General features: G+C 41.9%; 1 protein-coding gene across 2 annotated transcripts in view; it reads left to right on the top strand.

The window, feature by feature from the left end:
- LOC126248264 (uncharacterized) overlaps nt 1–23,330 on the top strand; it is a 127,410-nt gene extending 104,080 nt beyond the window's left edge. The window contains exons 1-4 of one of the 2 annotated variants that reach the window (XM_049949116.1): nt 9,571–9,682; nt 19,548–19,644; nt 21,028–21,108; nt 23,135–23,330. In XM_049949116.1, coding sequence (XP_049805073.1) covers nt 9,576–9,682; nt 19,548–19,644; nt 21,028–21,108; nt 23,135–23,314 — 465 coding nt within the window. In that variant the 5' untranslated portion in view covers nt 9,571–9,575 and the 3' untranslated portion in view covers nt 23,315–23,330. Of the gene's footprint in view, nt 1–9,570; nt 9,683–19,547; nt 19,645–21,027; nt 21,109–23,134 lie in introns of those variants that run through there. The other variant, XM_049949118.1, reaches the window with a different exon arrangement.
- The last annotated feature ends 235 nt before the right edge of the window (nt 23,331–23,565 follow it).

The following is a 23,565-nucleotide window of genomic DNA, read 5'->3' as shown; positions in this document are numbered from 1 at the left end:
GGACGTCCGTGAATTTACTCCACAAATAATACGTATTACACGCTTTTGGACTCTGAAAACTTTTGTTTGATTTGAAGAGTTACCCCAAAATATTATACCATATGACATTATGGAATGAAAGTAGGCAAAGTATGCAAGCTTTTTCATTTTTATGTCGCCTATGTCTGCTAACACTCGAATTGCAAATACAGATTTGTTAAGGCGTTTCTGCAGTTCTGTGGTGTGCTCTTCCCAACTGAATTTCTTATCAAGTTGTAATACCAGGAATTTAAGACTGTCAACCTCTTCTATCTGCTCTTCTTCGTATTTTATGCACATGCTGGGTGGAAACCTCCTACAGGTTCTGAATTGCATATAGTGAGTCTTTTCGAAGTTTAATGTCAGTGAGTTGGCTTTAAACCATTTATTAATATCCATGAAAATATCATTAGCAGATCTTTCTAGAACTACACTTGACATACTATTTATTGCGATACTTATGCCATCTGCAAACAAAACGAACTCTGCTTCTGGCAGTGTAACTGATGAGAGATCATTAATGAACAGCCCGCATCTCGTGGTCATGCGATAGCGTTCTCGCTTCCCACGTCCGTGTTCCCGGGTTCGATTCCCGGCGGGGTCAGGGATTTTCTCTGCCTCGTGATGGCTGGGTGTTATGTGCTGTCCTTAGGTTAGTTAGGTTTAAGTAGTTCTAAGTTCTAGGGGACTTATGACCACAGCAGTTGAGTCCCATAGTGCTCAGAGCCATTTGAACCATTAATGAACACAAGAAAAAGCAATGGCCCTAAGATGGATCCTTGTGGGACACCAAATGTAATTTCTTCCCATTCTGATGATGACTGATGACGTAATTCACTAGTCCCTTGCACAGACACCCTTTGTTTCCTGTTAGTGAGGTATGACTTGAACCATTTTGCAGCACTGCCCGTGACACCATAGAATTCTAATTTACTTAAAGGGATGTTGTGGTTCACACAATCAAATGCCTTTGACAAATCATAGAAAATACCTGCTGCTTGTAATTTGTTATTTAATGAATTAAGTACATTTTCACTGTACGTGTAAATAGCCTTCTCGATATCAGAACCCTTCAGAAATCCAAACTGTGTTCTTGATAATATGTTATTTGTGGTCAGATGATTGAGCAGCTGCCTGTACATTACTTTTTCTAAAATTTTTGAGAATGCTGGCAAAAGTGAAATCGGTCGGTAGTTTGATGGTATCTCTTTATCCCCTTTCTTGTATAGAGGCTTAACATCTGCATATGTTAGCCAGTCAGGAAATGTCCCAGTTATAATTGACTGGTTACACAAGTAACTTAGAACTGTACTAAACTCACAAGAACATGCCTTAATTAACTTTGTTGATATTTCATCGTACCCAGTAGAATGCTTTGTTTTTAAAGATTTTATTATGGAAGTTATTTCTTTTGGTGAAGTGAGTGATATATTCATGTACTTGAAGCTATTTGTGAAGGCTAGTTTCAGATATTCAAGGGCATTATTTACTGATCCTGAAAGTCCCATTCTATCAGTAACGGCTATAAAGTACTTGTTAAATAGATTTGCCACACTATGCCCATCAGTTACTAATGTGTCATCTACCCTTAGTGCTATTTGCTCCTGTCCCTTTCTGGTTCTACCAGTCTGCTCTTTCACTATATCCCATATTGTTTTTATTTTGTTCCCTGACATTGCTATCTTCTTCTCGTAGTGCATTTGTTTAGATGTCTGAATTACTTTTTTTAATGTTTTACAGTATTCCTTGTATTTAGCTAAATCATCAGCATTGGAGCTATTCTTGGTCGACAGATACATTTTCCTTTTTGTCTTACAGGAAATCTTTATTCCTTGTGTAATCCATGGTTTTATTATAGACTTCTGTTTAACTTGAGTAACTTTTAGATGAAAACAGTTCTCAAACATGGTACTGACATTGTTCATGAATGTGTTATATTTTTCATTCATGTCATGAGCACTATAAACATCTTTCCAGTTCATATCTTTGATCAGTTTTCTAAAACACTCAATTTTTGGTTGATTGATTACTCTCCTGTACTCAGATTTAGCAGTCTTGATAATCTGCTTACAATTTACATCTAAAACAGGGAGCTGCATGTCATGATCTGATAGTCCATTTATAACAGGTTTTATGATATGATTTTGTTCCTTTGCTTTGTCTATGAAAATGTTATCAATGGCTGTCCTTGAAGATTTAGTGATCCTAGTTGGATTCAAATGGTTCAAATGGCTATGAGCACTATGGGACTTAACATCTTTGGTCATCAGTCCCCTAGAGCTTAGAACTACTTAAACCCAACTAACCTAAGGACAGCACACAACACCCAGCCATCATGAGGCAGAGAAAATCCCTGACCCCGCCGGGAATCGAACCCGGGAACCCAGGCGTGGGAAGCGAGAACGCTACTGCACAACCACGAGATGCGGGCTCCTAGTTGGAAAGTTTACAGTGTGAGTTAGATTGAAAGACAACATTACTAGCTGCAGTGAATGTTTACTGGAAGATTGCACTAGAAAATCTGTATTAAAGTCACCAGCAATCAAAATATCTTTGTTTCTTCCTGTTTGGTCCACTGAAGACGTTCAGACTATGTACCACTGCGATTAATGAACTGTGTTCACTCGGAGACTGAAATGGATCTGCGCTTACTGATAGCAGCAATTCCTGTCGGGGTTGGAACAGATTGCCACTGATGAGGTGTGGCACATGTCTGCACACCCTATCCGTTAAGATCTTATTACGACCACTTTTCTAACACCCTGTTAGAATGCTGCGAGTGGTGCACCATTCTGTGTAGATGCGTTGATACAGTAAACATCGTGCAAATTCATTCACGGTATGGTCATGGTCACTCCATACAGGACAACTACATCTACATAAATACACCTCAAGCCACCGTACTGTACGTGGCGCTGGGGTACCCCATAACACTACTAGTCATTTCCTTTCCTGTTCCACTGGCAACTAGAACTGCTGACTATATGCCACCGTTTGAGCCCTAATCTCTGGTATTTCATCTTCGTGGTCTTTATGCTGAATGTATGTTGGCGGCAGTAGAATCTTCTACAGCCAGCTTCAGGTGCTGGTTCTCTAAACTTTCTCAAGAGTGTTCCTCGAAAAAAACGTCGGCTTCGCTCCAGGGATTCCCGTTTCAATTCCCGAAGCATCTCCTCAATACTTACGTGCTGTTCGAACCTACCGTGAACAAATATAGCAGACTGCGTCTGAATTGCTTCGATGTCTTCCTTCAATCAGACCTGGTACAGATCCCAAAAACTCGACCAGTAATCAAGAATATGTCGCACCAGAGTCCTATATGCGGTCTCCTTTACTGGTGGACCACTCCTTCCTAAAATTCTCCCAATAAACCAAAGTCGACCATTCACCTTCCCCACCACAATACTGACAAGCTCCTTCTATTTCATATCAATTTACAACGTTAAGCCCATATATTTAAACAAGATGTCAAGCAGGAAACTACTAATGCTGTACCCGAACATTACTAGTTTTTTCCCTGCTCATCCGCATTAACTTACCTTTTTCTACATTAAGAGCTAGCTGCCACTCATAACAGCAACTATGTATAAATGTTGTCTAAGTCACTTTGGATCCTCCTACGGTCACCTAATTTCGACACCTTCCTGTACATCACAGAGCCATTAGCAAACAATCGACGATTACTACCCAGATCCCTGGGGCACCTCTTACGATACCCTTCTTACTGATGAACAATCGCCGTCTAGGATAACATATTGGGTTCCATTGCTTAAGAAATCTTCGAGCCCCTCGCATATCTGGGCACTTATTCCATATGCTCGTACCTTCATTTAAAGCCTACAGTGGGGCACCGTGACAAACGCTTTTCGGAAATCTACACTACTGGCCATTAAAACTGCTACACCACGAAGATGACGTGCTACAGATACGAAATTTAACCGACAGGAAGAAGATGCTGTGATATGCAAATGATTAGCTTTTCAGAGCATTCATACAAGGTTGGCGCCGGTGACGACACCTACAACGTGCTGACATGAGGAAAGTTTCCAACCGATTTCTCATACACAAACAGCAGTTGACCGGCGTTGCCTGTTGAAATGTTGTTGTGATGCCTCGTGTAAGGAGAAGAAATGCGTACCATCACGTTTCCGACTTTGATAAAGGTCGGATTGTAGCATATCGCGATTGCGGTTTATCGTATCGCGACATTGCTGCTCGCGTTGGCCGAGATCCAATGACTGTTAGCAGAATATGGAATCGGTGGGTTCAGGAGGGTAATACGGAACGCCGTGCTGGATCCCAACGGCCTCGTATTACTAGAAGTCGAGATGACAGGCATCTTATCCGCATGGCTGTAACGGATCGTGCAGCCACGTCTCGATCCTTGAGTCAACAGATGGGGACGTTTGCAAGACAACAACCATCTGCAGGAACAGTTCGACGACGTTTGCAGCAGCATTCACTATCAGCTCGGAGACCATGGCTGCGGTTACCCTAGACGCTGCATCACAGACAGGAGCGCCTGCGATGGTGTACTCAACGACGATCCTGGGTGCATGAATGGCAAAACGTCATTTTTTCGGATGAATCCAGGTTCTGTTTACAGCATCATGATGGTCGCATCCGTGTTTGGCGTCATCGCGGTGAACGCACATTGGAAGCGTGTATTCGTCATCACCATGCTGGCGTATCATCCGGCGTGATGGTATGGGGTGCCATTGGTTACACGTCTCGGTCACGTCTTGTTCGCACTGACGGCACTTTGAACAGTGGACGTTACATTTCCGATGTGTTACGACCCGTGACTCTACCCTTCATTCGATCCCTGCGAAACCCTACATTTCAGCAGGATAATGCACGACCGCATGTTGCAGGTCCTGTAGGGGCCTTTCTGGATACAGAAAGTGTTCTACTGCTGCCCTGGCCAGCACATTCTCCAGATCTCTCACCAACTGGAAACGTCTGGTCAATGGTGACCGAGCAACTTGCTCGTCACAATACTCCAGTCACTACTCTTGATGAACTGTGGTATCATGTTGAAGCTCCATGGTCAGCTGTACCTGTACACGCCATCTAAGCTCTGTTTGACTCAATGCCCAGGCGTATCAAGGCCGTTAACACGGCCAGAGGTGGTTGTTCTGGGTACTGATTTCTCAGGATGTATGCACCCAAATTGCGTGAAAATGTAATCACATGTCAGTTCTAGTATAATATATTTGTCCAATGACTACCCGTTTATCATCTGCATTTCTTCTTGGTGTAGCAATTTTAATGGCCAGTAGTGTATAAATATGGACTCTGCCTGTTGAGCAAGAGCAACTCGAGTTTCACATGAGGGAAACTTTATAAAACTGTGCTGATTCGTAGGCAGAGGCTTTTCCGTCTCAAGACGGTTTATTATATTCGAACTGAGAATATGTTAAAGGATTCTGTAGCAAACCGATGTTAGGGATATTGCTCTGTAATTTTGCGGGTCCATCTCTTTAAGCTTCTTACAGGGTGACATTTATTGAACTATGTGAAATAAAATCGTCATAACTTCTGAACGGTTGCATTACGACGTTCAAACTGCACGTTAGGTTGCGGGGCATTATCGGAATTAATATGCAAATTGTTGTTCGGTTTAGCGACAAAGCCCACTTTCATTTGGATGGGTTTGTCAATAAGCAAAACTGGCGCATTTGGATGACTGAGAATCCGCGAGATGTCTCTTCACCCTCAACGGGTGTCTGTGTGGTGTGCAATCTCCAGTCACGGAATAATCGGTGCGATATTCCTTGATGGCACGGTGACTTCCGAACGGTACGTGAAGTTTTGGAAAATGATTTCTTCCTCATTATCAAAAGTGAGACTGATTTCGAGATGTCATAACTTAAATACGACTATGTTTAGTGACGTTTACATGTTGAATAAAGTGTGTGCACGCCGTAGTTTGTACTAATTTACGTTTTTTTCATATAGTTCAATAATTTTCACCCTGTATGTACAGGAATCACCTGCGCTTTTTTGCAGTCGCATGGGGGTTTGCGCTGGGTGAGAGATTCGCGGTAAGTGCAAGTTAGGTAATGGGCCAAAGACGTAGAGTACTCCTTGTAAAACTGAACTGAGATTCCATTCGGTCCCGGGAACTTATTTGTCCTTATTTATCCTTGACAAGGTTTATCTCTGTTATTACATGAAATCCAGACCACGCCTTATTTCCACGATATTTAGGACGTTCTTCGACGTCTGACTAGTCAGTCAGCAAGACTCAGCACAACCAGGAGCACCTCCGAAGATATCGAACGTAGCTTTGGACGAAACGGCAGGGATAGAAGAGCTCCATGGACCACGACCATACGACCCGGAAGAATTCTCGGCAAGCCGGCCGGAGTGGCCGAGCAGTTCTAGGCGCTACAGTCTGGAAGCGCGCGACCACTACGGTCACAGGTTCGAATCCTGCCTCGGGCATTGATGTGTGTGATGTCCTTAGGTTAGTTAGGTTTAAGTAGTTCTAACTTCTAGGGGACTGATGACCCCAGATGTTAAGTCCCATAGTGCTCAGAGCCATTTGAACCAATTCTCGGCAGCTCAAATTATTTGTTTCCAACTCTCGTAGTTGTTTCTCTACGCCAGGGATGCTTTTTACTATGTCATCCGTACGAGAGTACGTTCGTTGGTCAAACGATCGTATGTTGTATGATTCTCCTGCGTGAACGGCTTTAGTTTTGCTGTCTTCAACTGCAACATCAGACTGGTCAATGAGCAACTGGATGAAAGCCTTAGACACGCTTAGCGGTTTTACATATGAATATTCTCGGTTTCCCTGCCCGATCTTTTGCTATGGTATGACAGTGGCAGCTGTTGTATGTTTTACGGTTAAATCTTTTCACAGACGCCCAAAATTCTACTATCCTTCACCTACCGCCATTTGCGTGTTCTCTTTTGAACGGAGAGTGCAACAGCCTCTGCTTCCTCAGCATTTTCCGAATTTCGTTATTAAACCATGGTGGGTCTTTTCTAGCCTTAATCCACTTACTAGGCTGATAACTCTCCAGATCGCAGTTTACAATCTGCTTTAACTTCGCCGATCTTACTGAAACTTAGTGACCTCAATTTACTGTCTGAGTGAGATGCTAACAACTGCTTATCTGCTCTATCTGTCAGAAAAAATTTTCCCTTGCCTTCTTGACTGATTTATTAACTTTCGTAGCTATATTTGCTATAATGAAATCATGATCGGTAATCCCCGTTTCTCTACTGAAGTTGTCGGTAAGTTCCGGCATATTTGTAGCTACAAGGAAACTCTTTGAAATGGATCTACTCTTACTGACAGCGGCAATTACTGTCGCGTTTGAAACCGATTGTCACTGACGAGGCGTGACACATATCTGCAATAACTGTCCGTTAGTATCTTATTACGGCCACTTTTCTCACACTGTGTTACATTGCTGTGAGTGGTACACCATCCATTGCATATACGTTGGTCAGTCCGCGTTGATAAGCCAAAAACTCGGCCAACTTCAATGTTAAAAAATATATCGGCTCAACCACTTGTTTATAGTGTAAAACACTAAGATTGACGCGTTTCGGAAGTCAAGCTTCCATCATCAGAATAATAAAAAGCAAGAGAACCCGTTAAAACTCGCCAAAATGGTACATGCACCAGGCACAATAAAATTGATAATAAAATTAAAACATCGGGGCTACTTCCCTTGTTGCAGCCGTGTCTTCCAAGGTGCATCTCCACATAGTCGTCAAAATATAAAAAAACACTAAAATGGTGTCGCCTATGGTGTTCAACATCTAACCACATGGCTCTCTCTTCTATCGTCGTAAACCACCCGTGCGTGTTCGTTGATACCACACACCACGTAGCCAAACACGATACTGAAACGCGAGTAAGCCCACGCGCAAGTAAACAAGGAAGTCACAGAGATGTCTATACAAACAGATAACGTATACATGTTCCAAGGACCTCATGAAATAATGGTATCCTGCCAATTGCTAAAAATGTAGTTACTAAAAGAAACCAGTGAAATGTTTGAAAAAGTTATTTGTATCACTAGTTAGCTGTTCATTCAGTGTGTTCTGATTATCCACGCTATGTATCGTAATTTCCAGCTGTTCTAGTAGATCCAGCTTTTTGCCTTTGTCCTGTCTATGAAAAATAACGAGATCCATATCTATTCTCAACATGGAGTGTCTCGTTTCCCAAATATGCGTTTCTACAGTTGACTTTTCGAAATTATTAAGCCGGAAAGCATCGCTACGTTCTTTGTAACGTACTTTTAAGGACCTACCAGTTTGGCCTACATAGCTCGCCTTGCACGTGTTACACTGAATTTTATAGACCCCAGCTCTCTCATATTTATCGCTTTCCTGCTGTAAATTATTTCTTAGTTTAAACCTCAGCGTATTATTGGTCTGAAAAGCGGTATCAACTTTAAAAGGTTTGAAAATGTTAGCCACTTTTTGCGAAATATCACCGAAGTATGGTAATGTGACTCTCGTAATATTATTTGCTGTATTTTTCCTTGCATTCGCGAGCTGTTTCTGTCGTATTAGTTTATTGACAACGTTTTGGTGATATCCGTTAGCTCTGGTTAGTTGCTTCCCGATGCTCAGCTCAGTCAATCTGTCTTCTTCATTCATAGGGACTCTAAAGGCTCTATCTATCAAAGATCTAAAAGCAGAAAGTTTCTGGCCATTAGGATGGCAGGAATTATTTTGTATCAACACACTGCAACAAGGGAAGTAGCCACGATGTTTTAATTTTATTATTAATTTTATCGTGCCTTGTGCATGTTCCATTTTAGCGAGTTTTAACAGGTTCTTTTACTTTTTATTATTCTAATGATGGAAGCTTGACTTCCGAAACGCGTCAATCTTAGTGTTTTACACTATAAACAAGTGGTTGAGCCGATATATTTTTTAACATTGACATTCACAACCACGACCTCTCATGTAGTACGGATAAAATCGAAATCGGCCAACTTCATTCACGATGTTGTCAGGGGCATCCCCAAACACGACAACTCCTTTCTTCCATTCCATCACGTCTCCACGTGTTACTGCGCTAATCCACAAAAGCAACTGGAATGTGCACACCACTTCACTACCATGACTAGTAGTAGAGGGCGACATGACCGCCTGGTACCAGATCTTCACCACCTACGATACCCGCAAGCAGCCTGTTGCTCATGTTAGCGAGTTTCTAATATTTTGCCCGATGAGTTACGTGATAGATATTTATAATCGTAACCTTTACCTACACTTGAGATAACGGGTCACGAGCATCGAAAATCTGACCTGGGTATGGTAGGATTCAAGTGTACATGCAATCACAGCGCCTTCTTGCTCTGTCTGAAAATAATTGTGTGGCGGTAGACGTGGCGGCACCGAGCTGTGAGCAGCGCGGGAAAACACTAGGCTCAAGGGTATAAGTGCAGGAAATGAAGCAGGCGTTCTTTTTTCTACGAATGCCGTGACGTCAGGTCGGAAGCTGAAGGCTGCACGTCCGGGTGTGTGTGTGGGTATATAGCCGCGGCGCGGGGCGCCACCTCACAGTCCCAGCCATGGCCGCCGTACCTGCAGTGCTCGCCAGCGCCGTTGCGTTGCTCGTTGCTTCCGCCAGTGCTTTCAACACACAGGGGCTGGGGATGGCCTCTGAGTTCACCACCAGGCACGTATTCGCTGCGGCTCCTCATAATCGTGACCTTCGTGTGCCCTGCTGACCACTGTATTTAGCAAACTGACTTTCCAATATCACATTTGGTTGCTCGTCCAAACGCTCCAATGCCGTACGGTCTGTTGGCTTTCGTTTCGGTATGTTCGGCCGACGTTTGTTAAATGCTTTTTCTGCCTATCATATCGGAATTTTCAGCTCCTCCCATGCTTTCAGAAAATAATAATGAAATTAGGCATAGGTCCGCCATTTTGCAAGTACACAATTATTGTTTTGCCTTGATAGCCGAGCAGGGTTCACCACAGTGGTGGCACCGTCAGTGGGCTTTAGATTTTACATTGTGTGTATCCTGTGACTGCCAACTGAAATCAGCCTCAGGTCTAAATTATGGGTCCATTCTCCTCTGTCAGCCTTTAAAATAAGCGATTTTACGACTATTTTGGAAAAACTAAGGAGGCAATCATCGTAAATCTTTTTGCACATTATTTATTGATTCTTGCACAACATCTAATTTTTTTTAAAGAAATTCGGTAATCATTAAGCCCTCCATCCCAGGAGTTAAAGTTGCTCTGTCCAAAATGAGGTGTGCCCATGATCGAAGTGCTGCAGTCTGGAAATCTTATCTGTAATCAAAAAACAATTTGTTTAAAAAATGGCTCTGAGCGCTATGGGACTTAACTGCTGTGGTCATCAGTCCCCTAGAACTTAGAACTACTTAAACCTAACTAACCTAAGGACATCACACACATCCATGCCCGAGGCAGCATTCGAACCTGGGACCATAGCGATCGCGCGGTTTCAGACTGTAGCACGTTGAACCAGCCAGCCACACTGGCCGGTACAATTTCTTTAATCCATAGAATATTGCACACGCAGTAATAACACAGTTTCTTTGAAATCTGAAAAAAAATATCAAATTGCACAGGTTTGAGACAAAGATATAATTTTGACTTTTTTTGGTCATGCTATTTCCAATAACTGATGAATAAATTAAAATAAAAATTAGCCTACTACTCCCCGCGGACATGCCAGAGGAGTAATTCTGCCAAATTTCAGAAAGATATCTTTCTTAGTGCGCCTGTAATCCATTCCGTCGGCTTAAGATGAATTGTGTTTCAAGTTGACGTAATGGATTGGGTGCACACTAATATCGATATGTTTTTGAAATTTGGCTGAATCACTCTTCGGACGTGTCCGCAAGGAGTAATAGTCTAATTTTTTATTTTAATTTATTCGTTAGTGATTGCAAAAAGAGTGGCCAAAAACACACTGCAAAACTATATCTTTCACAGGACACCCTTCATTTTGGACAGAGCAACTTTAACTGCTAGGATGGGGGGCTTAATGCTGACTGAATTTATTTAAAGAAATCGGAAGATGTTGTCCAATAATCAACGAATAATGTTTAAAAAGATTTACGTTGCTTGCTTCATTCGTTTTCCCAAAAAAAAATCGTAAAATCGTTAATTTTATAGATTGACTGATGGGAATGGACCCTTAATACAGTGGTTTATATCTGCGTAAAAAACGTATTTTTTGTTTCTGTGTAGTTGGAACGACGTTTTCTCCTGCTCATTTGTGAATCCTGCGTCTTGTTACGGTGCTGTCGCTTGGACACACAAGGGTAAATTGTGCAATGAAACGTATCTGCAACCCATGGTAACATAACAAGACGCAGGATTCACAAATGAGCTGTAGAAAACGTCACTTCATCTATACAAAAACAACAAAAACACTTTTGACACATAAATATAAACCAGCCGAAGCTCAGGACAAGCCAAATACAGCAATGATGGCGTGCTGTATTAATGACCTGTTGCTGACTTCGGTTGGCAGCCACAGGACATAAACAATATACAATAAAAGAGAAAAGCCCACTGGGGAAGCCAACACTGTGGTGGAACATGTTTGGGTATTAAAGCAAAACAATAATTGTGTACTAGTAGAAAGGTAGACCCGTATTTAATTTCATTGCGACTTTTCTGACGTTTCGTCAGCACGACTGACAGACATTGCTGGTGGTGAGCAAGTGTGTGAATCTCTGGCAATGCCAGTGACTTGTGCTGGCCAAACGTCAGATAAATTATTAAACAAACATTGGAAGAGGATCACGGGACCAAAGCCAACAAGCAATACATGAATAAGTAGCCGTGAAAGCTTCGCCGAGAGAGGTGATGCAGTGCTTAGCACACTGTACTCGCATTCGGGAAGACTACTGTTCAGATCTTCGTCCGATCAACCAGACTTAGGTTTTCCTTGATTTTCCTAATTCGGTTCGAGCCAAATCAGGGATGATTCTTTTGAAAATGGCACAGCCGACTTCCTTCCCACTCTTTTCCTAATCCGAGCTTGTGTTCGTCTCGTTGACGACAGGACGTTAAACACTAATCTTCTTTCCTTCTTTTACAGAAACTTCAACAATTTTGCACTCCAATAGCGATTCTAGAAATTCGATTTTGGCTGCCAGATTCCATATTCCACAATCGTCGTTCGGCTCCATATAAACGTTCTACTGCATTAAAATAGTGGTTCTGAGTTCAGGCTGCGGCTTGATTTTTTTTAAAATGTTGCCTTAAACACTGGACTGACGAGAAAGTGATTCATCTTCTATATTTGATTGTTGAGAGTTTTCCTATTGGGCGAGCAGGATAACTGACAATGACCGAAGTAGAAAGGGGTATAAAATGCAGACTGTCAACAGCAAATGAAAAGTTTCTGAAAAAATAAAATTGTTGACAGTGAATGTAAATTGAATATTATTAAGTATTTGCTGAAGGTATTTTTCGGGAGTGTGTAGACTTGTATGGAACCGAAACATGGACGGTAAGAGTTGAGACAAGAAGAAGGTAGAAACTTTTGAAATTTGGTGCCGCAGAAGTAGCCGAAGATTAGATGATGAGTTACGGCATCGAAATGGAGGTAAAAGAAATTTAAATCACGATCGGACTAAAAGACGATTGATAATACTCATCCTCTGACGTTAAGGAATCGTCAGTATGGTAAAGGAAAGAAGCGTGTGGGGTTAAAAGTGAAGAGGGGAACCGCGGATCGAAAACAGTAAGCAGGCTCAAAAGCATGTAGGTTGCAGTAGTAACGCAGAGAGACAAGGCATGAACACGATACACTAGCATGGAGGGCTTCATCAAACCAGTATCCGGACTGAAGACCACAACAACAGTTGTCAACAAGTACTTTTTTCCTTTATGAAATGAAGAGAGTACACGAATGCAGATAATTAGTTAGTTATTTGCATGTTCCTTGTGTCATAATCACGAGCTCTCGCTGTGTTGCGTAAAGAGTAAGATTCTAATACACATTCTCAGCTGAAAATATCGAAACATTCTGACCCTTTAAGTGATTTCTTAATACATTCGTCCTTTGGCTCAAGCTTACTTTTTTCGGTTTTTGCTTTCAAATATATAATTGCAGTAACAGTATTCTGTCTTGAGCAAACGTAAATACTTCTTTAACATTCATACGTTTTTCGGTGAAGTTTCACCATCATCAGGGGTCATTGTATTTTTTGTGAATAACATGTAAAATTTTTGTATAATAATATGTACAGATGTGAGATTATGATATTTATATTTGTAATATTACTAAAAAAATACATATCTTAATATTAATAAAGACGTTTCTGTAGCTGTTTGTTATTTGCAGTAGAGGATGGTGTTGTACCTTGAGGATAGTGTATTTAGGAACACATGGAGTATCCTGGTCGGTGTTTTAATCTAGTGACCGATTTCATAATTACGTGGAAAGAATGGGCACTAGAGACCGCCAGAAGCAGTTTCCATCATTTTATTCTGTTTCTGTTGTGAGACAAAGGGTTGTGTTTCGTGTAGCATTTGAAAATACTTAGAGTTCTACAAATTTAAGTGCTATATAATATACTGGAAGACATTATTAAGCCTTTAGTTACAGAATATTACGGCGAGTAAAATTATGTATATTTTTAAAACAAATTATATAACCTGTGGACCACACTTTGTCGGTCTTGCACCATCTTGTACCCTGAAATGGAAGGAGGTTTCCTACCACGAAACATATGACATTTCTAAATGAACTGAGTTTCTTTAATGTGTTAACAATATTACCGGCCATGCAAATGGACATTTGTATTATTTTGCAATAGTTATTATTTCAAATTGTATTTCCTCGATGGTAACACTTTTAAATTTCAATAGAATATTTGTTACTAGGCAGATAACCAAGTTACTGTGTGAAACCTATTCTTTTTTTCAAATTTGGAAAAAACTAACTTTCACAGAGAAATTTTTGTAATTTCTGAAAATGACTGAATCACACAAAAAGTGAATCTTATCATTTAAAAAGAGAATAAAAATATTACAACTCTATTATTGGCCTGGAAAAGAGGCAAAAGTCAGAAAAGTATTTGGAGATACAACTCTCTTCCCTAAAGCTGATATTTCTTGCTCCAGTTTGTCATGGGCAACAAATCAGGATTTATCCATGGTATATTAAGTACACAGTGTGTCCTAGGAGGCATGGTCATTATTCAGGGATATGATAGGAAAACGTATTCGAATTAAAAATCTAGTAAAAAAGGGCTCAAAAACGCATACCTTAAGACCTATGAGCACTTCATCTTCAATACTATGGGTCGGCCGCGGTGGCCGAGCGGTTCTAGGCGCTTCGGTCCGGAACCGTTCGACTGCTACGGCCGCAGGTTCGAATCCTGCCTCGGGCATGGATGTGTGTGATGTCCTTAGGTTAGTTAGGTTTAAGTAGTTCTAAGTTGAGGGAGACTGATGAACGCAGATGTTAAGTCGCATAGTGTTCAGAGCCATCTGAACCATATTTTTTAAATACTGTGAAACACATATCTTCTACTGAACAATATTATAAAAAGGAAGTTTGCTATTCACCATATTATGGAGATGCTGATTCGAAGATAGGCACAACAAAAAGACTGTCACAAATAAAGCTTTCAGCCAGTAAGGCATTCGTCACAAATATATGACACACACACACACACACACACACACACACACACACACAGACACTCTCACGCAAACGCAACTCACACACAGGGCTGCAGTCTCAGGCAACTGAAACGACTGTAGTCGTGTGTGTGAGTTGCGTTTGCGTGAGTGTGTGTGTCTGTGTGTATGTGTGTGTGTGTGTGTGTGTGTGTGTGCGTGCGTGTGTGTGTGGTCTATTTTTGACGAAGGATTTACTGGCCGAAAGCTTTATCTGTAATAGCCTTTTTAATGTGCCCATCTGCGACTCAGGATCTCCGCTATATGGTGAGTAGCAACTTCCCTTTTCATAATATTGTTATATTCCATCCTGGATTTTCCATTGTTTGATCTTATACTGAACAAGTGTTAATAGCTCTTAAGGTATGCATTTTAGAGACCACATTTAATATACAATTTTATTCTTGCTTGGGACCGTACTACCTCTTCACAATATATAGAAAGGGAAGAGCTTGCAGTAGAAGAGATTTGTTTCACAGTATCGAAAATGAAAAAGTCCTCATAGCTCTTAAGATTTGCATTTCAGAACCAAAGTTTGATAGACTTCTTTGTTTCGAATGCTCGTTCCTGTCATATCGCTGAATATTGACCTTTCTTCCTGGGACACCCTGTATGTTAACATTATCAGACTCTAGGCCTAAAATGAAACAATTGCTGATTGATGTTGGTCTATGTACGTACTGCCATTATCTTACTTTTTGCTGACAATAGTGATTTGTTAATAATCTTTTAACTATCATTTGCAAGGTTAATGTAATAGATTTTGAAACTACTGTAAGGTCATGTTACTTGTGATGGGCTTTGTAAATTGGTGAGCAACGAGAGGGAGTTTTGTATGTACATACAGTTTTTTTTTTTAATAAGGCGACTGAACTTATACCTCATGGTCTCCCTGACCATAGTATGTATGAGTGGCAGTCTTTTTTGTATTGTTTCTATTACTAGCGTCTATTTTCATCCGTGGTTATTACTGTGGAAGTAGACTGCTCCATTCTGATATAAGCTCAGGAGAAAAAACAGTCACGCCCTTAGAAGAACATACTAGCCGCTTTGGAGAGCTGTATATGACGTTCAGTTGGCACCAGGCTGTCATGTAACGTCAAACGCTGACGTAAGTCAGGGCAGTGAGGTATATTCATGCCAGTCAGTTGTATGGAACTAAGTGCAGTAAGATGGGTCGAAGTGGATGCGTGACAGAATGGCACAACGGAGCTGTTGTGTTGAGACGTGCCCATGAACACACAGTGATGGAAACTAGCCGATATGTTAGTGTATCAACGCGGGCTGCCTACCACGTCTACAGGGGGTGGTGTACTACTGGCAGTCATTTAGCTTGGCGTGTGAATAGTGACCATAAAAAGAGTCTCTTGTGTTTATTTCAACATTCTCGATTTTGCTCTTTCTTCTGTATCTTCATGATGAGTTTTCTGGAAACACTCCCATCTTCCAAGATGCCAGCAGCTGTATTTGTAGGACTGCACGTGCTCATTCCTGGGTTGTCTAACACTCAGGCTCCGTACCACACCTCGTCTGGCACGCCTGTAAAATGTCTAGAACAATTGGGAACGGTGGATGAAATGTAGCAATCAACATCTCCGCAGTTTGGTAGCTCTATGTGATCTGATCATCAATGAGCAGCTTCAGCTGAACATATATCGTACATGAAGAAACTTTTGGATTCTCCTCTTTGTCATAATGAGGCTGTTATCAAGGCTAGAGTAGGTGTTACAATGTATTAGCGTGATGTCTCCAGGGGTTGGGAAGATTTTTCGTGCGCCTGAGCATATATTTTAATTCTGAATGCACTCCATCACCTGACGTAAAAGACTGGTCGAACAGTGCCAAGTGTAGTGTGCTACACTGGTTGCCTGAAACGGTCTATCGTTGACAGTGGCTCTGGACTGTCTCTTTCTTGCCTTACATTAAATTAAGTATAGCTTAACGCACTGTCACACATGAGACTGAGTGCGCATGGAAAGTCAAGTAGTTGCTGACCTAGCACCCAAATTAGTAAAGGATGAAGGTGATTTCCAGGACAGTTCAGGGTCACCCAACAACAACAGTGTCACGAGGATATTATCCCTACCTCCCCCCCCCCCCATGTCACCTTCTCCACCTTCCCCCTTCAAGGTCACCCCTCCTCTCCTACCACCTCTCCCTCTCTATTCTCACATGCAGCATTGCCATATCTCTTCCAAGATGGCCGATTTAGCCAACAAGGGTTGCTTAAAAAATTCTAGGTGCTAGAAATAGGTCAGTTAAAATGGCTGAATCAACCTTTTATATCTTGTACAATGTTGAACATAATGTACTTGTAATACTTAAAAATGATGACCTTTTGTCTGCATCAACTTTCCACGAATGCGTCTCAGTTATTGAGTAGAGTAATCGATTCAAACGTAGGTAATGCATCAGTATTTGTGTTGATGTTTCATGTCTTTCTCTTATTAGTAGAGTGCTGGGTCAGGTACACTTTGTGGAAGTTCAGCCAGTTGCCTCATGTCTCAAGCAGCTCTTAGTGGAAATCTCTCTATCTTACTGATGGTCATGTCTTCAAGTCTTTTTGATATATGAAAAGTGCTGTTTAGTCTGAATCAGTCTCCATTAGCAAAGGACTCTTCTTACTCTACTTTCTGTACTGAATATACATGTATTTACAGTACAGCAGTAGTTTAGTTGGAAGTAAAATTTTGTGGTCTATCTCACTGCATCTGGATTTTGTAGATATGAGCCTTGCACTCAGATGTGAGTCAGATGTGCTAAGAAGGCTGCACCCACTGTCCTTCCCAGAGAAACTTCACAGGCAGCCCTCTACAAGGGAATGAAGTCAGCGTGCATCCTACATACTGGCAGCATCACAGCATTAATGCCTCTGTTACAAAATATTTTGTCTCTGACCTCTTCTCCTGCACACACACACACTGTCTTCTTTCCCCTTCCGACCAGGCCTTTGAAGCATGTAATATTTACTGCGCTCTTTACAGTCTTCGTCTCTTGAAGAGAAACAAATCTCCAAGGTAAAGTGGCCAGTTTTGCTTTATGTCACTACAGTATGACTCTTATCCTTATAATTAGGCATCAATGTGTCACTGATTTTATGCTTCTCTATTCCTTCACCACTTTTTACCACATATGGATTGAAAATGATCTGTGATAAGTATTGTAATCTGTACCGGGGACCTAGAACTGTTCTAGAAACTGCCTTCATCCTCTACTCACTTTATGTGCTCACCATTCTCCCATTGTGTTGGCCTTTGGTGCCATATCAGACTGGACGAATAATAGTTTATACATGTTTGTGAATGTTGTCCACCCGTCGCCTCTGCTCACAAGCATTCTGGGTGAGCAACCATTCGTTATTGTATTCACTCTTGTGAGAATGTAATCAAAACATTTATGTAACAAATTATGGTTGGTTGGTTGGTTTGGGGAAGGAGACCAGACAGCGTGGTCATCGGTCTCATAGGATTAGGAAAGGACGGGGAAGGAAGTCGGCCGTGCCCTTTCAGAGGAACCATCCCAGCATTTGCCTGGAGTGATTTAGGGAAATCACGGAAAACCTAAATCAGGATGGCCGGACGCGGGATTGAACCATCGTCCTCCCGAATGCGAGTCCAGTGTCGAACCACTGCGCCACCTCGCTCGGTAAGAAATTATGCCTTCAGATTTATGTTAATTTGTATTTCAGGGCTGTTATTTTCTTCCATTGGTAAATTCTTTGATTTTGAACTTATATTCATACTCTTCTCATTTGAATGATTCATTTTATCACTTACATGTTTCTATGTAGGTATACATATACTGCACAATCCACTGTACAGTGTGTGGTGAACAGTTCTCCCTGTCACACATGGATCAAGGAAACGGTACTGTCGGCACCCCTTCTTGCCATTATTCAATCTAAATAATTTCCAGAAAAGTTAAAAAAAAGTTTATTCTGACCAAACTAATGGCCTGAAGTAAAAGAGAACAGCATTTTCATGGTCCTTGTACAGTTTCACTAAGGGCAATGATTTCTGCGATATTGCGCGCATCGAATTTCTTACGTAAAGGTCTATATCTTCTACAGTTTTGTCCTGACTACAAAGATTTTATGGCTGCTGTAGACTCCTAGTGTTTATGACCAACGACTTCAATAAATTCCTATTTTCTTTGCGATATTTTTTTATTCCCAAAGCGCTATCACGCCTTCAAAGCTTGTAATAGGTACCATAGCTTGTAACAGCTACCTATCTTCTCGACTTTATATTTTTCTTATTGATCATTGATTGCACTTCAGAAAGCAGGTAGTAAAATCTTCATTAGACATTCTGCATAAATCTGGCAAGTACTCATCGACACCTCGGTAAATACCTCGCCTATTCAGAATTTGGTGGGCACTTGCTCTGCGATCGCCGAATGCCGCGTATAAAGTTTTACTAAGGCCTAAAAGATTATTCTTTCAATTATGACTTTGAAGGTTATTAATGTCATTGTTTTGAAATTTCTTTTATTGGTTATCTGTGTTTGAATTAGTGTGGATTTTTTAACTTTATTAGAGCGAAAGGTTTTACGTTCTGGCGCCGGCTTTACATAGACAGGCAGATTACAGTAACGTAAAGTTCTGTAGGTATTTTCGCTACGTTCATCTGTACTTATGTATTGTTTATGTAGAAGATTGTTTTAGAATTGAAGTGCCATATGTAACCTGCTTTACCGTCTTGGTGATAGTGAATGATTAGTAAAATAATTTTCCCTAGTTTGTGGATACTAGGGTAGCTTCACCTCTACAGGCCTGTCACGTGTGGGAATTCGCACTGCTTTTATTGCACTCTTAAGAAAGTGGCTAACAAAGTGATGCTTTGCTTGTGTGTTGGCAGCCTGCTGTTCGACGACCTAGTGCAGCCGCTGTGCACAGAATCCACGACCAATGACGCGTGCTACGGCTGCTTCGCGCTCTACGCCAGGATGAGGCAGGTAGTGTATACAGCTTGACAGACACGAAAAATGTGACAGCTTTCTAACAAAAAAAAAAACGACATTCTGCCTTCTAAGAGATAATATTACAAACTATAAATAGTATTCTCTCCTTAGTGTGTTAACGAACATTTATTTACATATGTTTTATTTATTTGTGATCATACGCAAGTGTTGCTCCTCTAGTGGCTGTGGAAAAGTGTGTTTTCTACGACAGAAAAAAGAGAGGTATAATAGTATATTTTATTTCTAGAATATGCTATATAAATTATTAAATTGTTGTGTGATATATCACAAACGTTTATATGAAATAAATTTAATCTATATGCAATATCTAATTATTCATTACACTTTCTACTTCTTATGCGTCCTGATATCGGCAGACTCAAATGAATGTGCCCAGGGCAAGAATGGATGAATTGGTCCAGTTAGCTGCCTTGTGTGTCACTGGTTCCCTGTTGCGCAAATGTTCCTAAACTACATTATCTACTAATATGTAATATCTAATAACCTAACAATCACCAGGAAATTTGTCTCATCTCATCTTTTTTTCTCAATCTGATGTATAAATATGGCACTCAAACGGTGCATCACTTTTGTATCCTGACAGTTAAGACAAAAAATTTCGTGTTAATGAACACCGTGGGTGGAGAACAGACCATCCGTTACAGCAGCTGTCTCCATGACAGCTGGGCGTCAACATAAAAGGATGTATCAACAGAAAAGTTCTTCTTCCAGTTCCCCTGAGGTCCCCACAGGTTAAAATTGCGGACGAAGCGTACCTTCCGGCATTGGTTTCATTCTGCTATAGGACGACACCGACCTTCTAATAGCCGAACATTCAACCAGCAGACTCAAGTTACATACATTGATCTAGCAGAAAAACCGTTTCTACTGACTCTTATTAAGCTTCCTTCCAGCTACTCCGTTCAGTGCTCGCGACATCCTTTGCTGTAGCTGAATCAAACTTCTTCTTCTACTTGCTTGTCTTCCCTTTCACGGAACTTTGAGGCCATATGAATTTCTTGGAAATTTGCGGTAAGTTCCTATGGAATCAAACTGCTGAGGTCATCGGTCCCTAGGCTTACACATTACTTAATCTAATTTAAACTATCTTACGCCAAGAACAACACACACACCGATGCCCGAGGGAGGACTCGAACCTCCTACGGGGGGAGCCGCGGCTACCCCGCGCGGTCGAGGCCATATGACCCACTCCGGTTTCAAATATATGTTTCATAAATTTATCATTTTGTTTCGCTTTCTTTTACTTGAGGCGAAATATACAAATCATATTTCCTTACAAATAAGTTAAATAGTTATGTTTTCCCATGTTTTTCGGAGAAGAATTACAGCTGTATTTTAATTACTTTTTAACTACAGGTACCAGATGCATACGATGAACTCAAAAAGTGCGCCAGGGACTACTTGAATGACACATCCTATGCAGAATGTCAGGCAGTGGTGAGTCAATAAATTATTCTCATAATGATAACAATATATAAAGTTCACCGAGTCTCAACTGCCCTTTAAGGTAATGTTTATGCACAACATACCCGCAATGAGGCAGTTCAGAATCTCTGTTTAGCCCGTGCATCTTCTATAGCTCTGTAGCTCTATATAACTGTCACGTCGATAGTCAACTTAGCTTCAGTATGCTTGAATTATTCACGAACAGTAGTGTTAGGTTTATTCTTGCGAGAGTCTTCTACGTAGTTTCTCGCAGTAAAAGGAGAAATTAAACCCAAACGTCTCTTTCACGCTTCAGAAGTCCCAATTTGTAAACGAGTGGCAAGAAATCGGTCGTTTTTTATCACTCCACAAATATTAATTTGCCTTGGACGTTATAATTAGGTGCCGATCTAGGGTGTGATGCTGTTGAAAACTTTACCGTGAGTTGAAACACGACGTGAGAGACCAAAGCGCTTTTACATTACCTTACCTTGATGCTCTGTGAGAATGTAAAAGTGACTTCTGCATCCCCGGGCGGAATCGTGCCGGGGACAGGCATGCCTTCCCGCCAGTGCGTTAGACTGCACGGATAACCGGGCGGGCCTGGAATTTAGGTTACTATGTTATTCTTAAAGTCTATGCGTAATCCGTCTATCTTAATGCATCTTGCACACCAGGTGGAATAGTTTTGCATAGTTTGCTCTTCCAAGGCGGTGAGACTCTTCAACACATGGCGAAACCACGTCCAGACGTTGTGAGGTTGGGCGGCCACCGCTCATGTACAGATGTCGGACGTCGTAGGTTGGACAGACTGGTAAAACAGGACAGGCGACGAACTGTGGCAGACCTAACATTATACTTTAGTACCGGGTAGAGTACAAGTGTATCTGAAGACATAGTGAACCAAACACTCCTAACAATGGGCCTCCACAGCCGATGATCCATTTATATGCATTGTTAACACCATGTCATCGGCAACTGTGATTGAAATGGCCACGTGACTACCGGCACTGGACGTTGGCGCAGTGGCAGAGCGTTGCATGGTCTGATGAATCCCTATACCTCCTTCATTATGCCGATGGGAGGGCGAAAATCCGTCGTCTTCCAGGGGAACAGCTCCTCGACAAGTGTACTGCAGGACGGAGACAGTCTGGCGGTGGCTTCATTATGCTTTGGGGAACATTTGCGTGGGTATCCATGGGCCGAGTGTAGCTCCTGAAAGGCACCATGACGCCCAAGGAGTATCGTACACTGGTTGCAAAAACGGTTCAAATGGCTCTGAGCACTATGGGACTTAACTTCTAAGGTCCTAAGTCCCCTAGAACTTAAAACTACTTAAACCTAACCAACCTAAGGACATCACACACATCCATGCCCGAGGCAGGATTCGAACCTGCGACCCTACCGGTCGCGCGGTTCCAGACTGTAGCATCTAGAACCGCTCGGCCACCCCGGCCGCCCACTGGTTGCAGATGACGTACATCCCTTCATGACGATCGTGTTTCCCAACGGCAGTGGTATTTTTCAACAAGATTTCACAAGGCCAGAAGTATGATGAAGTGGTTCTAGTAACACAGTGGCGAGTTCCAATTGATGTGCTGGCCCGCCAACTCGCCAGATCTGAACCCCATCGAAGACATCTGGGATGTGGTTGAACGTGGCGTCAGAGCTCATCGCCCCCCTGCCCAGAATTTACAGAACTTGGGTTACTTGTATGTAGATGTGGTACCAACTCCCTCCAGCGACCTACCAAGGCGTCATTGCTTCCGTGCCACGACGCTTCACCGCCGTTATCCGTGCCAAGGTTGGACATACCAGCTATTACGTAGGTGGTCGTAATGTTCTGGCTGATCACTGTACGTAGACGGCACAATCTCAATTCGGAACCATACAGAGGGGTGTAGACAGTCTAACTCTGCGAATGGAAAAGAGTAGAGGAGAGGGGTGGGGGAGGCTGATGCTGTATGTAGACTGATTTAGACCGTATGGTAACTTGCGGAGTTCAGACGTGCTTCTAACACAGGTTGTCTGCTTACAGCTGTCGGGACCTCATTACCCAGGCGGCTTCTCGAGTCCGAAGGCGTACGTGCTGTACGTGACGGATGCCGGCGAGCTGCGTGTGATGTCGATGTACGTGGGCGCCAACGATCAGTTCAGCTGCGAGCCCTCACCTTCCCCACTCGGGCCGATTCCTGCTTCGGCAACAAATTTCCTTTAATGTAAAACAAAATTATCCTTCAACAATTAAAAGACTTAACTATATTCTGTGTATATTTCATTTCTATCAACGAAATCGTAACCTTTGCTTTCAGAACTATTAATGGCAGCTCCACATATTTGTTCAAAAAAATGGCTCTGAGCACTATGGGACTCAACATCTTAGGTCATAAGTCCCCTAGAACTTAGAACTACTTAAACCTAACTAACCTAAGGACATCACACACACCCACGCCCGAGGCAGGATTCGAA

Source organism: Schistocerca nitens, chromosome 3 (assembly GCF_023898315.1).
Source record: "Schistocerca nitens isolate TAMUIC-IGC-003100 chromosome 3, iqSchNite1.1, whole genome shotgun sequence".
NCBI lineage: Eukaryota > Metazoa > Arthropoda > Insecta > Orthoptera > Acrididae > Schistocerca > Schistocerca nitens.
This window is presented reverse-complemented; position numbering and strand designations above follow the sequence as displayed.